The 18,855-nt window shown below is 38.2% G+C and overlaps 1 protein-coding gene across 1 annotated transcript in view; it reads left to right on the forward strand.

Moving 5' to 3' along the window:
• Positions 1-18,855, forward strand: part of insra (insulin receptor a) — a 66,585-nt gene that overhangs the window by 39,522 nt on the left and 8,208 nt on the right. The window contains exons 5-17 of the mRNA XM_059344089.1: positions 185-329; positions 662-876; positions 2,400-2,526; positions 3,474-3,727; positions 8,765-8,932; positions 10,583-10,781; positions 11,639-11,919; positions 13,367-13,506; positions 14,104-14,263; positions 15,128-15,227; positions 15,317-15,384; positions 16,752-16,981; positions 17,828-17,938. Coding sequence (XP_059200072.1) covers positions 185-329; positions 662-876; positions 2,400-2,526; positions 3,474-3,727; positions 8,765-8,932; positions 10,583-10,781; positions 11,639-11,919; positions 13,367-13,506; positions 14,104-14,263; positions 15,128-15,227; positions 15,317-15,384; positions 16,752-16,981; positions 17,828-17,938 — 2,198 coding nt within the window. The remainder of the gene's footprint in view (positions 1-184; positions 330-661; positions 877-2,399; positions 2,527-3,473; positions 3,728-8,764; positions 8,933-10,582; positions 10,782-11,638; positions 11,920-13,366; positions 13,507-14,103; positions 14,264-15,127; positions 15,228-15,316; positions 15,385-16,751; positions 16,982-17,827; positions 17,939-18,855) is intronic.

The following is an 18,855-nucleotide window of genomic DNA, read 5'->3' on the forward strand; positions in this document are numbered from 1 at the left end:
GGGGAAATGTAATATTTATATATTGCAAATAAAAGAAGATTGTGATTTTAAAAGGAGAAAAAAAAGATGAAACCAAAATTAAAAACACAGCAGAGAATAGTTTGTTGACAAAAACTACCAGCTGCCTCTGAGCTTTTGTACTGTAGAATGAGGAGTGACTTCTGTGTCTTCTGGTTTTCTGTAGACAACATAGCAGCTGAACTGGAGGCCAGCCTGGGCCAGCTGGAAGAGATCACTGGCTACCTGACAGTGCGACGTTCCTACGCCCTCGTATCCCTCTCTTTTTTCCGCAAACTCCGTGTTATTCGTGGAGAGGAACAGGAAATCGGGTGAGACTCCGTCTTCTGAGCCATGTCAGAGCCTCCTCCTGTAATTATGAGTTAAAAGCGGAAGGACTGACCTTTTCAAAATGTCTTCCTGTGGTAACTGTTTCTGGTCAGACGTTCCTAAATCATACATGAGGCTTCATTCAGACGAGGTAGAAGACGCTTGTAGCACAATTGGCTACACTTACAACAGGAATGGCAAAGGATAGGCATACGAAGCAAATTGTAGGCTGAAAATCTCTTCTATTGATGTTAGTCTTTAATAATATCCTCGGCTAAATGTCATACGTATCATGAAAAATATGTTTCATGCAATCTCGTGTGCACTTTTCCAGGAATTACTCATTCTACGCCCTGGATAACCAGAACCTGCGGCAGCTCTGGGATTGGTCCAAACACAAGCTGAACATCCAGCAGGGACGCATGTTTTTCCACTACAACTCCAAACTCTGCATGGCTGAGATACGCAAGATGGAGGAGGTGACGGGGACCAAAGACCGGCAACTCAAGAACGACATCGCCTCCAAGACCAACGGAGACCAGGCCTCATGTAAGAACCCTCCACCCTGAAGGCATGGTGGTTGTTGCAGGAGTTACTATGGCTGCAGAAAACAGCAGAGTCGGCCCTGGTACAGATGCAAACATAGTCATAATTATTGCTATGGCGGTCATTTCCTGTCCCTCTATGTTTGCAAATGTTTTCTGGCAGATCTTTTACTGACAGAGATTAACTTGGAACAACCAACAGTGCAAAGCACCAATAACTGTTAACATGGTAACACATTGTTGATAAGGAGTAGTCAGGGTCAGTTTGTCTTGAAGGTTTGGAAAATGCTGCATTTTAGACGTCTATATTTTAAAGGTTGGGAATTATCATGGCTTCAAAAATATTCTCCTTGAAAAATGCTTTTATTTTCAAAATGATCTAGTGTTTCATGTACACAATCACACAAAAACATTCAATGCAAATTAATAAGCATTGAATAATTTATTAAAAATATAATCTAAACAGCTGGTAATATAAAAAAATGACAGTATACATCAATTGTTGTGGGTATAAATTAATTCTGTTTACTTGTTTTCACCAGTTGTATTTATAGTAACAGTTCAGATGTGAGGATAAAGGCTTTGAGAGGCAGGACATTTTGTCATTTAAGTACTTTGAAAGTGTTTGAATTGTACTGTATTGTAATATTTCTTTTTTTTGTTTGATTTGTTTCATCATAAACTTTGTGTTCGATCCACATAACCCTCTGAATCCCAGTTTCAGGGCTTTTTTGCTCCTTTTTCCTTCCCTTTTCCTCACTGTGGCCTAGTTTTTCACTACAATATGAAAGTTCTGCTCCTCTATGTAAACAGCACAATCATAGCTAGAAGTAGGGAGAACTGTGAACGTCTTCTGTGCAGTATAACACAGTTATAATGCCATTAATTGGAAAAAAGAACGAAAAGGAACTTGTATTTCTTTGATAATTTATTTGACAAAAATATGAATAAAATGAAATCTATAATTTCAACAGTTTTCCAAATTCCCACAAGTGTTTTGTAAAAAAGATTCTGGATATGATAAATGGTGTAATATTGGTTGTTATTGTTATTGTTTGTTTTTTTAAAACATGCCTTTCAAGCTGGCTGGTGGGTTGTGGGCTCCAGAGGGTGAAGATTAGGGGATAATTTATTTTTTTCCCCTTTTATTAGTTTGACAAAGACAGAGGCAGTCAAGAGAAGAGGACAGATGGGAGGTTCAGGTGCTTCAGAGTTTGGGATTCGTCAGTTTCTAGTAACCCAGATTGGGAGAACAAGATTTGGTGGAGTTGTCTCAATTTTGTCTTGAGGGAGGCCCCACAGTGTCAGACTTTAAGAACCTAGTCTTGTCTCTTCTTAATCGCCTTAAAATGCTTGAGTAGGCGGAGGTGGGCGGCTGCACGATATTTCATACTAAATCAACAAAAGCAGATGTTACTTCACTGTCGTCTCTCTCTGACCGAGATTAAAAATTTACATCATTCCTCACTTTACTTTGAACTTTTTCTGCCCTTTTGTTGCTTTTAACTGAGTGATGTTCTCTCTCAGGTGAGAACCATGTGTTGAAGTTTACCATGATCCGAACCATGAGCGATAAAATAATGGTGAAGTGGGCACCCTTCTGGCCTCCAGACTTCAGAGACCTGCTTGGCTTCATGGTGCTCTACAAAGAAGCGTGAGTAAATCTTCGGCCATCACTAACAATCAGACTTGAATCTCTGCCAGACAAATATTGTTTCAGCTGCTTAAGTACTTTATAGAAAGGACAAAGATGAATAGAGACATATATATCAGTTAGATCTTTTGGATAGTGGTAATGTAATTTGCTTGCAGATAAATTATATAATGTATCATACATATATAACTTGTCATGATCTCCAAAAATGTGGATTTAACACCATTTATGGAAAATTCGGACATTAAGATCAGGCAGTTTGCTGCCTTTTAAAAATAGCAGTAAAGTTGCCATGATGGCAAATATAAAGCCACCGGTTGGCTTCAAAGAGGCTCCTTGAATAAATCAAACATCCTGCAATATGTTTCACAAATTAGGTTATGTGCTTTTACATATATTTGAAGACCTTTCTTATTAAGTTTTATTTGTTTAAGGCTGACTTTTTAAAATGTGACCGCCCTACAAAGTACTGAAATCAGGAAAGTGTCCTCCCTTTGAACCAGCATCATTTTAGTCTCTCCATCCTCACTGATGTGGTGTTTTTTTTTTTTAGACAGATGCCGATATTGATTTTAGATGGGGGTAAATTCATCAGCGATATGGTGGCAGATAGAGTAATTTTTTGAGCTGCTTTATGAAAATGTTTGTAGATGCATTAAAATGTTTAGGGATTAAATAAAAAGCTAAATAAACATTGATGTACATTTTTAGTCAATTGCTATTAAATAAAAATAAAGAGCTAACACCATTTTTAAATCATGACAGACACCTTTTTCTGCTTTATATCCTTTTATTTCCTTTACTCACTAGTCAGATAAATTTAGTGATGAATTGCTATGAAACATCAAACTGAAACTCAATGTCCTCACTCGACTGGAATACAATTTAGGCCAACATATAGCACATTTTTCTTTCATATGTTGTTATTGTTTTTCCCCCCACAATAGACCTTTCCGGAACGTAACCGAGTTTGACGGGCAGGACGCCTGCGGCTCCAACAGCTGGGTGATTGCTGACGTGGACCCTCCCCGTCGAGCCACAGAAGGGGAAAAGGACCAGGTTGAGCCGGGTCATCTCATCCTGCCACTGAAGCCCTGGACGCAATACGCCATAATGGTGAAAACCCAGCTGTCAGCCTCAGACGAGCATCAAGTCCACGGAGCCAAGAGCGAGATCATCTACGTCCGCACCAACGCCACCAGTAAGACTGATTCAGATTTATGTTGTTTACTTGTTCTTAAGTTAAAAGAAGCAAAAATGTATTTATTTTAAATCTCAATAAATGAAAAGATATAAAAACTTCTCTGAAAGAAAGAGGATAAGTATCAAAATGTTGATCTATCACATAAAGATACATTTTCAACAGATAATAAATGTAACCATCATAATAACTATATAACATAAAACATGAATTTAACACTACAACTTTTTGCGAATTTATTCAGGACCCACTCAGTTTCCACCTGTGGCCTACGCTGTAAAACCCTCAGACGCAAATTTGGGACTTGGGAGGGGCGGCCCACATGCTATATATTCATTCATTATCCTTAACCGATTATCGATTATATTGATTATCGATTATTGTGGGAGAACGTGCAAACTCCACCCAGAAGAGCCGCAGGCCGGAGTCAAACCGCTGACCCTCTCTCTGTGAGGCAAGAGTGCTAACCACTGCACCACCGTGCAGCCCCATGCTATACATATTGAACTATTTTTACATTTTTACAGCCTCTACTTACGGCCTCACCTGTCCTGTCCCCTCCTCTCTGCTCTGTGTAAAAAGCCTGCAGTTCTGTCCAATTTTCAGTGAATGTTTGTCACAAGATTGTTGTTTTTTTTTCAACAGTTTGTTTTTGGTTATTTCTAAAGAGACATGTAGAATTACATGATTTTTTAAAATGAAATATCACTATTTAAGATTCTTTTTAGCTACTTTTCTAACTGAAACATTCGTAATGCCTGTTTTCACATTTTCTTTCTATGATAAAGAAAATATACTTTTCAAATCCACCGGCGGGTTTGGAGTTCAAAGGGCTAATTACCAACAAAAGTATTTTGAGATCAATTATTTGACAGACATGAAGACAGTGTAAAGACCTCAGAAGAGGAGTGATCCACTGTCTTGTTCTTACTGAGGACTTGAGCTGCAGCGTCCTAAATCAGATGCAGCTGTCCGGCATGAATAAAACTGAATTGAATTGAATATTAGACTTACTACATTGAAAACCTGTCAACATCATTGTACAGGTGATATTCTTTTTTTCTTTCTTTTTTTTTTTTTTTTTATTATATTTTTTATCACACACAGTCAACAGGTTACAGAGGATATGCACAAAACTCCAACCCCCACAGCTCATATTTCCTCACATAGGGTAAATCAAAATAGCTCTAATAATATGAACAGAAACACAAGCTTGCCAAAGTCAAAAACTTATTACAGAAAGTGAGACACCTTCCAATCTTAAGCGGGGGGCTGGTCCCTTTCACACCACTCAGAAAACCAAAATAATATCCAAACCTATACCCTCAACACACAACAGTACAGGTGATATTCTGATATTTTACAGTAATGTTAGGTTTGTGTAGGTATGCATCGTGTATATCTTTGTACAATTATCAAAGAAACAGCCACCTGGTGAAGATGATGTGTCCTTGTCTTTTCGTTGACAAATATCAATAACGTAACAGTAGAAACACTCAAATCTTACAGGTTGTTAAAAGTTCAGCTTATGTTAAGTTGCAGGTTATTCATTCATTCATTCATTCATTATCCTGAACAGCTCATCTGAACCGAGGTCAGTAAACCCCATGTCTGGTGAAAGGCGTTTTCCGTCTCCACTGCTAACTATTTTTAGGGTTGTCTTGAATCCACATTTCTCATGGTGTTACTATCATTGACTGGTGGACTCAGTGTTGTGTGTTTCATTCTGGCAGCTGCCAAAGTGTCCTTGGCACAAGAACAGGGAAGAGGAAGACAGATGGCACGATCCGCCCGGGGTGCCACCAACCAACAGGGTTCCACCTCGTGCAAGGTGTCTGCATCGGGCGGTCACGCAGCGATCATAAATCTCATCCCCACTACTTAATTATACTCTGCCACCCACAGCGAGCGTCGTGTGCAGTTTGAGTTCGCCGTAGTCATGATTGCCTGTCTAACTGGCTTCCTTTTACACAATGCGCTCTTCCTTCCTGATAAACCGCATCAAACACAACAACCCACGCTCACGCGGCTTCCAGCGAAGACGCGTCAGTCTGGCAGCCGCTCCAGGTTCCCGGTCTGTGTCATGTCTACCCAGCATACCTCGTCGCAGGGCAGAGCTGTCATTACAAATAAGCTGTTTGCTGCTGAAACTTAGTCTGACAATGCGGTCGGACCAGTGTGTTGCATTATCATGAAATGGGGACAACACGATGACACTAATGAGACGTTCGGCTCTTTGTGTCTGCTTCGGGTTCATTCTTTCTTTTTTTTATGAGTTACAAATGTCAACACTTTGTTTATTAACATATTTATTGTCTCAGAACTCTTCTTGCACTTCAGGCCAGGCCACTTTCTTTATGATTGTTTTTCCTCCCACTGGAAAATCTGATTCATACGTCTACTCAAGAGATGGCTCAGATGTACAGCGATGCCAGTCAGTGTTGCTGCCAGTGTTACATGTACCCGCTGACCTCTTTTTGTACTGGCAGTACAGAAGACACACCTTATCAGCTGCCCACATTTAATGCAAATCAAGTGTAACAAACCACACTTAGATGTTTGAAAGGATAAAACGAACAATGTGTTCTGTAACAATGATTATGTAGCTGCCAGAGACAGTTCAGCCGCATTTAATTCTCGGCAACAACAACAAGCCCTCGGTGCCAGACGCCCCAATCTTGCTTCTGCAAATCACACACTGACTCATGTTTATTATGCCTCCTGCATTAGTGCTGCTAATCTCTGTTCACTAAGTCGGATCGAATTAAGAATAGAAAAATAAACGTCACACGTCTTGCAAGAAATGACGCTGAAATTTCACCCGTGCTCCAAATTCTATGCGGGATGCATATCATGTTAAATGTGATAATTTAAAGTTATTACAGTAAACAGAACTGAAACAGAAACTACATGTTGCATAAACATAACTGGCAAGTTACATCTGTTGTAAAAACAAAAAGATGATTTTTTTAAAGGCATAAATATCAACTAAAATTAAAAGTAATAAAGTTAAAATTAAAAGTAAATTGAAGCAATTCCAAATCAGTCATCCAAAAAGTCTAAAAAAATAAAGGTAAGCAAATAAGGCATAACTATTTTCTTTGAGAATGTAAAATTGAGAATTATAAAAGAATGAAGACATGTTTTAAAAAATGAGCTTTATTTCAAATGAGTTTTCTCAAAAGCAACATTTTATTCAAAACACCACAGCTGCCAAAACTACTGCAAACTAGAACTGAAACTAAACATGTAAACCACAGCTTCACACTTAGCAGAAAAAGTAAAATGAAACTATTAAAGTCACACTGGACACCACAGACAAAAATAGTGTTAAAGTATCTTCCAACAATGTACAAAGTATTACAAACAAAATAAGGTTCCTGTGCTGCCTTGAGTGCAGAACTACTACTGAAACTGAATATTGTTTGTTTATTTGCTATTGATTAACTTGGACATCCAGCATTCATTTAAATCACTCGGGTGTAAAAGAGCAAACTATCCAAATGGTGTAATAAAGAAGAACTGCAGAGACACGGAGCAGGCAGCTGGTGGTCACTGAGCCAACACCCTGCCAGTAAGTGTGTTTCATCATGAAATGTAAATTAGATCAAAATAGCACTTCCCCTTCCCTCCTATCTTTATAATTCACAAGTATTCATTTTTAGAAATCAACCACTTGTGACACCAATTTATCAGGATTTTTTTAAGATCTTGCTTTTTTAGTTAATTAAAACATTTTTTTACTGAAAATAAAACTTATTATGAGAATCCCTTTTCGGTATAACAGAAAACATACCTTTTAAATAAAAAAAACAGACAGTACTTAATGGCACTATCATGATCAGTCATATTAAATATGATATTCTCAATGTACTCTACTTTGCATGGTTTGAGATACTGGCAGTATTTTCAACAAAATGGCCAAGAAACATTTTAAACATTTTGTTACTGAAAATCAACATTTTCAGGCTGTAGTTTGGACCCTTAACCGCTCAGTGTTGTTGTAGGTCATTTTAGTGAATCAGCTAAAATTATGATGAGCGGATTTATGTGACATTATCCCAAAATTCTAATATTTTAGATTTTTATTAGGGACAGGACTCGATTAAAAAAAAAAAAATCAGATTAATTAGAGGCTTTGTAATTAATTAATCGAAATTAATCGCATTTTAATCTAATATAAATATTTGACCTGAGAACAGTGAAAAGTAATTTTATTCACATGGATTTTTAGTATACCATTGAATAATGACTGAATACATAAGCTTAAGCAACAAAAATATTGTTTATTTTTGTTCAAGTCCAACAGACCAGTGCAATTTTTGCCATTAAGTGTAGCAATAGCATATTTAGAAATATAGTACATTTCATAAATCCAGGTAGCCTATAGGTAGGTAGGCCTTCTGTAAACTAGAATACTTTGGTTTTTTAAGTAAAAACACAATCCACGCTAGCTACCACACTAGCCGCTAGCTGCAATATGTTTAGCATTGAGGTGATACTTGAGGCTGGATGTGCTGCTATGGTGATATGTGAATTCCTTGTTGCATAGCAACACAACCATGTACTTATCGACGCTTCCATCCGTTGTTTTTTTTGTAACTAAATGTCCCATCATCCACGGGGCCAACCAAAGGTCTCATCAGCTTCTTCCTTCATGTTCACTGTGGTTTGTTGTTGTCTGAACTCATCAACGCTAGTTGGTGCTCCAGTATAATCGGTCCGCCTGAAACTCATCCAGTGAGAAACGTTCCGCGGGGCAAAAATAAGTGCAATTAAAATGCGTCATTTTTTTAACACGTTCATTTTTGTGTAATTAATTCATCTTAATTAATGCGTTAAAGTCCCGGCCCTAAAAAAAACGCTACCAATGTACTCTGCCAATTGCCGATAGTCGATATATTCGCCCAGTTGCCCAACCCTAACATGCTAAGTGTTTTATGTTTTTATTGTCACTGTTAATCAACCAGCTGCCCTTTATAGAACCAGTCCTACTTATTAAACAACATTGTCTGTATGTCTGTGATGTCTCCACAGAACCCTCAGTACCGCTGGACCCAATTTCTTCGTCCAACTCTTCCTCCCAGATCATCCTCAAGTGGAAACCTCCCAATGACCCCAACGGCAACATCACTCACTACCTGGTGTTCTGCCAGCGCCAGCCTGAAGCCAGCGAGCTCTACAAGTTTGACTACTGTCAGAAGGGTGAGCCACATTGTTTGTGGTTGTCTTCATGTTGTTGTTGTGACTGTTTCTGTGTTTGTGGTTTTCTGTGTCTGACTGTCTGAGAGCGAAAGAAGGAAAGAAAGGGAATGTCATTTCACATCTTCACATCAGTAGAAGAGCTGCTGACTACTTCAAGTTGCTCCAGTTCACTGGCAGGACACTCTGTGATGACTTTCTGATTCTCCTCATTGGGTGATTTATATTAAGTTCAATAAAGTTTAATAGAGGGTTGGGCCATGTCCTCTGAATTGGCATGTGACACCTAAATCACCACCTATCATGATGTCACTGAGACATCATGATAGGTGTTGATGTAGTCTGAATGGGATCATCCAAACTGATCAAATCTATGTAGCTATATTCACCATTATAAATAAAAGGATGTCTGTCATCCTATTAATTGTGACTTTGCTTTGTCAGAAATTAGTTCCATAAACTGTAAAAGTGCCTTAGAATTAGTTCAAACAAATACTTTTTTATTTTCCTTCAAATGTGATTTTAGTAAAAAAGTGACGGCCCCCAGATTTTGTTATTTACCCATGACATGGATACTCCCCTCATTGTTGTTGTTGTTTTTACTTTAAGTTATAGTCTTGATCTTAATATTGACCAAAATAATTATTTATGAGCTTTGCTGTAATTGGGCTGTCCTAACAAAGAGTGACATGCATATTTGTATTACATATTTGACAAGCAAAAATCTGTTAAAACATTCAAATCACCAAATATTAGAAAAGAAAGTGTACAAAATGAAAACAGCAACACAGTCATGGGAAAAAAATGATCAGAGCATTGTTTTCTTCAATTTCTTGTTCATTTTAATGCCTGGTACAACTAAAGGTACATTTGTTTGGACAAATATAATGATAACAACAAAAAATAGCTCATAAGAATTTAATTCAAGAGCTGATATCTAGACATTTTTTGTACCAGGCATTAAATGAACAAGAAATCAAGGAGAAAGCAAGAATGGTGTTATTTTTTTCCATGACTGTGTGTCCAGGACAATGTGTGTGTTGCTGGAGCCTCAGCAGGTTGGACCGCATAGTGCAACAGAAATGTGTTAAATCTTTGAGTGCATTTCAAACACAGTGACCCCTTTGTGAATTGAACTCTTGTTCTTTTTACCCACTGAGCAAGAAAATCCAGTGCAGTTAAGGTGAACTTTTTGTTTTTTGTTTGGGTAGTATTATGTAGCTTAAACTACATGAAACCTGGCACGGTTCCTCTCGGTCCGGCTCGGGTTCAGGAAAAGTTCACACATTTATCCTTGTTGAGTTATTCCTGTCGCAGCCTGACCTCCGTGGGTGCTCTGCCATCAGTGTCCTTCCGTGTTAGCACACAACCAAGCCCAAACTTTTCTCCTTTGAACTCCCATAACTCCCACACATCCGGAGAGATGGTAGTCTGCGGGGAGGTCGTGTCACTTGTAATTTATCTCCACTGGAGAGGTTGAGGACCTCCGGATGTGAATGACAGACATGCCCCTCAGGCGTGTGTTTGTGTGTGTGGGAGGAGTGTGTTCATGAAGATTTGTGCATAAAACTGAGTTATGCGTCTGTGTTTATAGCACCAATCATCCCATTCTGTCTGACTCTCTGGTTGCCGTGTCTGGCTTTATTTCACCAGGGATGAAGTTGCCGTCTCGAGTGCCGACTCAGGTGGACAATGACGAGGAGCAGAAGTGGAACCAGACAGAGGAGCAGGGCCCAGGGACTCGGTGCTGCGCCTGCCCCAAAACTGACAAGGAGCTCAAAAAGGAGAAAGAGGACTCAGAGTACCGCAAAACCTTTGAGAATTACCTCCACAATGAAGTCTTTGAGATCAAGTAAGGCAACTGACAACAGGATTGTCTTTTTAAGAATTAAATGTAAGAGAACTGAAGTGTTTCTTAACTTATTCATGAACGTTGTCCTCGAGAGAACCGTTTTTAAAAGTTTGAGTCAAGTTGGATTAAATTAGAAAGGCTTTCCTTTGTCTTTTTGTTGTCAAACTCAATCTAGATAAACGTCGCTTTAAGTTTAGCTCCACATCACCTCCCACACAAAAACCTTTTCCATTGTAGTTTGATTAAAGTGTCACTGTAGCATCAAGGATTCAGGTAAATTTTCCTTCCGACCCATTCACTTATCAGTTGCATGGACAAACAGTTGGTGGGATAAAAGCGTGGCCGTCATAGAGAAGGGAAAATGTGATATAATTTAGATATGAAGCTAACAGAGCATCAGGGACGCTCTCTGCTGCAGGACATTCATAGTGTTGCACTTAGTTATGAACTCTAGAAGTGACCAAAATAAACAGTCATGCCGCAAATGAAAAGAGAGAACTAGAAAAGAAGAAGTTCAACCTCTGGTTTTCTCACCATAATACAGCCGGCCAATCATATTGTGAAGTGGGTATGTAAGTTACAGGGAAGTAACAGACACATATCTCCCCTAAATCCAACATCAGAAAGGTGTTAGAGAAGGTTTTCCAAAGCTATTCAACCATCTCAAAGAAAATACGGCCCGTTTAACCCTTTTATATACCAACTCCTGCTCCCTGCAGTCTCTCTTATCTAATTCTGTTTTCATCTTTTTCATTTCTTTTCTTTTTTTGCTTCTCGCCTCTAAATGTGTCTTCCTGGTTTTGAAATTAAATATCTTAGGTTCATCGTGTAAATCACTTTAACTTTGCCTTGTTCAGACGCTCGAGGCAGCGACGTGCTGTGGTGGGCATCGCCAACCGAACGCACCCCTTCCTCACCACCGCCCCCAGCCCGCCCCACGGCACGGAGATCCCTGAGGACGAGGAAACCTTTGAAAGCACGAAGACGGTGGTCACCGTCCCCGCCAAGGAGTCCACCGTCATCTCCAACCTGCGCCACTTCACCAGCTACCAGATCGAGGTCCACGCCTGCAACCACCCCACCGACGCGGCCCGCTGCAGCATGGCGGCGTATGTCAGCGCCCGCACAATGCCTGAAGGTTAGGAAGCACTGAGAGCTCTCTTTAGTTACGTCAAGGAGCTCTAAGCTGTAAATTACTGTAGCTTTATGAGCAGCAGGGTCTGTTGATTTTCAGGATCGAACAGGTTATTTTGGCAGCACCTTCAGTTTTAAAGCGCTGATTACTGAGATGTTTTTTTGCACTGTGGGTTGCAATTCCTCAAAGCATTTGTTGAAAAACTAGTGAAATGGGCTTTTGAACTTTGAACTGTAAAACAGTTACATTTTGGAAAACTGCATCTTCAGAGGCAGTTTCATGCTGCGGCATAACCAAAAAGTCCAGTGTATTGAAAATGTTTACTTCTCATCCCATCAAATCAAACATTCTTTCTTCCATATAAATAACCGATAGTCCACCGGTTTACACTAGCGATCAAAAGTTTCGGGTCAACTAGAAAATGTCTGTTTTTTAACATGGAAAACAAACTGTTTTACTCATGAACTATTGTTACAAAATGAATCAAAAAACCTAGTAAAGACATTAACAATGGTAAAATTAATCTTTTTATCCTGTAAAAATCTCCAACTTTACCTCTTGATACTCAGCTAGCTTCTCAAATCGGCACAAAACAGTTTTCAGCATAATGCACTGGTGTTTTAATGATCAATGAACCTTTTAACACTATAAAAGTGGATTAACATAATAGTATTAATAGGTATTTCATAAGAAAATCAGCTGTTTCCAGCTTTAATAGTCATTTACCACATTAACAATGTCTACACTATGTCTGTTATTTTACTTTTAAAAAATCGTGCTAATAATGACAGTACACACTAATTATTTTACACACGTATAAAAAAAGTCAGGAGTCTCGATGAACAGTTTGAAAAATCATTGCAGCAGAAATGGCAGAATTTTTTTACTTTAATTTAAAACAAATGTTAAAGAAAGAACATAGACTTAAATAAATTACATTCCTTTTATGTCGACAAGAAACAAAGACATACTACACTTATATATAAACGTCCATATTAATGAGTTACATAGTACGTGAACATTAGCAGCATATACCTCCCCTCTCCTGCCAACACTTCTAAAAAAGAAAAAATACATTTTTTTTTTAGTATTGACCAAATGATACCCACAAAAAAGACATATATATAGTGGGACTTAAAACACGAGTGAAAGTAAATAGTATGGAATTAATTAAAGTACAAAAATTTGAAAAAAATAAATAAAAAGAGTTGACAAAGACATGTTTTACCCTTATGCTCCATTGTACCATGCTGGGGGGCTATGGCTTTAACCACAAAACTGGTTCTTTGTTGTTGTTGTTGTTAGAAAGCAAAATGCTCAGTAAGAAGCTTAAATCTTTATCTGATTTATCTCAAGTTAATACCCAACATTTGTTTAATCTCCTTTTTTCGAACCTGAGTTTTTACAGACATCTGATTCATGAGAACATATGTGACTTTGTTCTGTGCAGACAAAGCTGATGACATCGCGGGTCCAATCACTTACGAGGTGTCAGAGAACGTGGTGCACATTGCATGGCAGGAACCGAACTCACCTAATGGGATGATCATCCTGTACGAGGTCGGCTACAAGAGACTGGGAGACACCGAGGTGAAGAAACACATCTGCACACACATCTGTCATGCCTTTGTTGCTTTAGAGTTTGTAGGGATGTGATCGCTGTGTACATGAGTTCACTGTGAGTTCACCTCAACACACACACACACACACACTCAGAAAGCTCTTTATATATTTCCCTTTCTCATTAAACTCATTAAACAGCTCGAGCTCCTAATGAAAGACAATTTAACTGAGAATCAAATCAAATCTTAAAACGGCCCATGCAGCACAGACAAATAACAGAACCAATACTTATGACTTGTCTTTTTTTTTTTTCTTTAAATTGTGGTCTCTCTCATGTAATTTGGTTGATAAATTTAATGGAGAAGTAATTTTAGCGTTGCACCATGTTTTAGTTGCGATGGAAACAGGACAACAAAACATCTGGCTGATGTTGCAGACTATCATTTGCAGTGGAAAACAATAATAACAACTCAGCTGTTCCCACAGTGGAATCATAAAAAAATAACATCAAACATTGTGTGCTATGAGTCAAAATGTTATTTTAAACTTGGAAATTATGAAGCAGCTTTTTGTCACGTGATGCTGGTTCTTGTTTGCCTTAACGTCGGCGTTGCTCTCCTGCAGGAGCTGCTTTACTGCGTGTCCAGGAACATGTACAAAGTGACCCGCGGCTGCAAGCTGAAAGTGATGCACCCTGGGAACTACACGGTGAGGATCCGTGCCACCTCGCTGGCCGGGAACGGATCCTGGACCGAGCCCACGTACTTCTACGTCCAGGACGCAAGTAAGTCTTCATCTGTACGCCAGGCCAAGACTACACACTAGTAATCATACTGTTCCTGCAGGTGCTACACAAAAATATTAACCCGACGCTGCGGTTTGATCACAAGATCAAAACATGCTGCCACCTCTACTTGTTATTAAACTTTTTATTTGAAGAAAAACAAAACAGAACATACATGTTGCTCTACATCTTGTAAACATGTCAAGTCTTTTCATCAAAGCATAAAAAGAAAGAAATGGTTTTAAAAAATTTAAATTAAAAAAATAATATAAATAAAATCAAAATCACATCCTTGCAAAAGCATTTAAACTCTATCACAATTCTCTTACAAAGACATATTTATACCTAAATTGACTAAATTGGCAACTTGAAAATCAGAAAAAAATAAAATAATGATAATGATAATTCGAAAATCATAATAACAGCCTTAATAATAGTGAGTTTATCCTCCCCATGTACACCTTCCTTCATCCATGTTTTCTTCTGCAAACAAAACCTTATCATGGGGTGATAACATCGATGACAAGAGCAACATCAACTCAAATGATAATACTAGTAAATTAAATAAAGATAGTTTGCTACATACATGTATAGCCCTGACTAATACTAGTATAGTTATTGAAACAGAAACAAACAAAAAAAACAAAAAACAGAACCAGATGAGTGGAGTCCAGAACTCGAGAGGGGGTTTATCACTTTAACCAGTATCTTGCATCTAAGTTGTTAGATAGTTTGTCCAACTTTTGCCACCTCTACTTGAAGCAGATTATCTTCACAGAGCTGCATATTGATCCGCGCTGCAGTTTAATGTTGTTTTTGTTCTTCACCTGAAATGTGACTCACTGTCTGTCTGGTTTTTAACAGGCGATCCTCTCTACGTGGTGAAGATCGTCATCGGGCCGGTCATCTGCTTCGTCCTGCTGCTGTTTGTGGCCGTGGCGGGATTCGTCATGTTCAAAAAGAGGTACGCAGTTATCACATCCCGTTCAACACTGTCACTATTTTATATTTAATTTGTGTTACTACAACTAGACTTTTCTCTCTTTCGTCTAGTCAAACTCAAGGGCCGAGTGGTCCCATCTACGCCTCTTCAAACCCAGAGTATCTCAGCGCTAATGACGGTAAGCAAAGACTTCACAATTTTTTTCAATTTAACAGGGATTTATAGTTTTGATTTAAGGGATTATGGTGTTTTACTTAAAAATAAAACTACATTACAGTGGATAAGGGGATATTACATGGGGACCACAAAGACCTGTATTTTGTCAGCTTAGGCCGCTTGTGTTTTCTCTAAAGGGAAAACTCTCTTTCTTCTCTCTGATGGTGAAAACAGTATTAACCTTTATGGACGCTCTGTGATGGCCATCGCCAGTTTTTTTTAAGTAACATGGACCGAGCTAAGACCTCTCACAGTAAACCTTCTGTCCGCCACAGTCCCCGATTTCTTTCACAGAGAATTAAAGATCATAAACAAAGCAGTTGTCTCCAATACAGTAACAAGATGAGGGAAACTATATTCTGTATAACTTTATTATTTAAAATACTATTTATTTAAAAAATATATATGCAATAATGACACTTTGTGCTACTGTCATGCTCACTACGTACAAATGAGTCAAAATGTAGACATTTCTAAATTGTCTTGAATCATTTTGTTACATTTTAACATTGGTAATTGTGATAATATATTCACTCTGAACTGTGCTTTTTATGTCTTTACATGCATTAAGGGAGTCTGATTTCACCATTTAACTTTTTAGACTGCATGAAAAATGCAGTTTCCTGGAAGAAATCCTGTTTAGACAATTTTACTTATTTTTTCGTTCCTAAACGTAACAACATCGTTTCGGTGCCTAAACTGAATGTCAAATCTAATGAAACTACGTCTGGCCATTGAATGGACTATTATTGACCTTCTTCCCCTACTAGTAAGTCTAATCTGTATTTATAACGCTGATAACAACTGATAACGGCCATTTCATCGACTGACAAGATTCAAAATAGGTAGAACAGGACAGGAAATCGCTGCATTGAGAAAATAGTCGATAATATTTCCTCTGCTCTTTTTGTCAACAAAAATAAAGAAATTTTGTAAAAATGCAACTTTTTTCATCAAAAATATTGCATGTTGTTAGGTCACAGTTAGTGTTTAATGATGTTTCTGACAAACCTATATTTAGTCATAGTTTTTGTTTACAAAATAAACACTTGTGCATGTGATACAGCCTGATGAAATTTCCGAAAAACTTTATTCTTCCTAGAATCTCTTCAAGCTGCAGGATTGTGCAAAAACTACCCAGATTTCTTTATTTTGTTTAACATTTAATTTATCTAAAACAACACCAGTATTTGAATGATGCAAGTGAAATAAATCTGACGACTGAAATCATTTGATTTCTCGCCTTATCTAACCTGCTTTCTTATGCACACATAAACACCATCATTATAAGCTGCATGTGTGACATGTTGCTGTGAAATGTGCCTGCAGTGTACGAGGAGGACGAGTGGGAGGTTGCCAGAGACAAAATCAACATTTTGAGGGAACTGGGTCAGGGCTCCTTCGGCATGGTCTACGAGGGCATCGCCAAGGACATCATCAAGGGCGAGGGGGACTCACACGTAGCGGTGAAGACGGTGAACGAGTCGGCGAGCCTGAGGGAGAGAATTGAGTTCCTGAACGAGGCTTCGGTCATGAAGGCCTTCAGCTGCCACCATGTGGTAAGAAGAGACGATGACTTCTGAAACTTGTACATAAACACGAAGCATTGTGGTGTTGGTGTTACTGACAATGTTTAAAAGTGTGATGTAGGGTGTGAATCAGTGAACTTCACTGCAATGTCAATAATTAGACACAGTACTGATCTAGTAAGTAGCAAATGTCCCCTCATGCAAATACCAAACCTGCATTTAGCTGCATGAAGGGCAGCAGTATCACCTTGCTGTTACCAAGGTTATTATAGTTAACGAAAACTAACGAAATAACGAAAACTAGAATTGAAAAAACATTTTCGTTAACTGAAATAAAAATAAAAACTAGAGTTTTTAAAAAAACAAACTGTATTGCGTGGTTACAAAACTAACTAAACCTAACTAAAATTAAAGTGAAAATGTCCTTAGTTTTCGTTTTTGTCAACTTTTTTCATTCATAATTCAGTGTTTCTATTTGAACATGCAACACATGGTGAATATGTTTACTGAGACTGGGATGTCGACACTAGAACCAAAATTCAAAACACCCAGAAAGAGTTAATAACCTTATTGGGGCTGAGATGAATAAACCAAAGGAAATAAAGGCAAAATTTATTATGATCTATTTGAATCTCACACCCAACATATAGCCCATTACAATAAAACTAAAACTAATAAAAAACTAAACTAAAACTAAGCATTTTCAAAAAATAAAAACTAAACCAAAACTAGAAAACTCACTCTAAAAACGAATTAAAACTAACTGAATTTGAAAACAAAAATTCACAACTACAACTAAAACTAATGAAAAATCCAAAACTATTATAACCTTGGCTGTTACCGGACAGATAATCAAACCTCCTCCGTGTCTCCCAGGTGCGTCTGCTGGGTGTTGTGTCTAAAGGCCAGCCAACCCTGGTGGTGATGGAGCTGATGACCCACGGAGACCTGAAGAGCTTCCTGCGCTCCCTGCGTCCTGATGCTGAGGTAACCAGGTTACAACACTCACACACCCTGTCAGAAGTGTTTGAATTGTGATCTTATTTGTTTTGGGTTTGGTGCAACACTACACATGCAGAAATACTCTTATCTTCTGTCATCCAGTTCCTTTTTTTTTTTTCTTTTAACTTCTGCTTTTTATGTAGATAAATAAGGCATTCGTCCTTTGATGCATTATCCATTTTATTTCTGCTTGGGGAATCTTGACAAGAAAAAAAACAAGGCTACTGAACTCTCAGTGGTTTACACACCTTTTGAAAGGTGCTATATTTATACACCGAACTTACGTTACATGTAAAAGTACGGTTGTTCCCCAACTTCTCTCTGGGCTGAGGTCTCACCACAAAGGTACAAAAGAACACAGAAGGGTTTCAATATTCAAATGAACCGTTTAACTTTTCAACTTCCCTTCCTCGTGTTTCAAAGTGGTAATTGTTGGAGCCGCTGTCACAAACACAGCCGGGTTACTTTCCAATCTCAGTGCTATGATAAAGGCAGTGAAATTCCCAAATGAATGTCTGTTTTGAACTTGTACCGTCTCAATCAAGTCCCTCGTCGCCTTCTTCGCCTCCTCCATCAACAGGGCTCGTTTCCCCGAGCGTTTCCGCCATTACTCCAGTCGTTTCACCGTCCAATTCCACTACCTGAGGATAGGCAATGTTTTTTTTTTTTTTAGAATATTTTATTTTTCAGTTTTCAATTCAACAAGATATACATGAAAACACAAACACACAACTCCAAACCCCTTCCCCAACCCACCCACAAACTGAAAAGCGAGAGAGAAAAAATAAATAGATAAATAAAATTAAATAATGAAAATATTAATGATAGAAAATTAATTTAAAAATAAATAAAATAAAATAAATAATAATTATAAAATAAAATAAAAAACGGTTGAGAGGCAA

This window comes from Centropristis striata, chromosome 11, assembly GCF_030273125.1.
Source record: "Centropristis striata isolate RG_2023a ecotype Rhode Island chromosome 11, C.striata_1.0, whole genome shotgun sequence".
NCBI classification, from domain to species: domain Eukaryota; kingdom Metazoa; phylum Chordata; class Actinopteri; order Perciformes; family Serranidae; genus Centropristis; species Centropristis striata.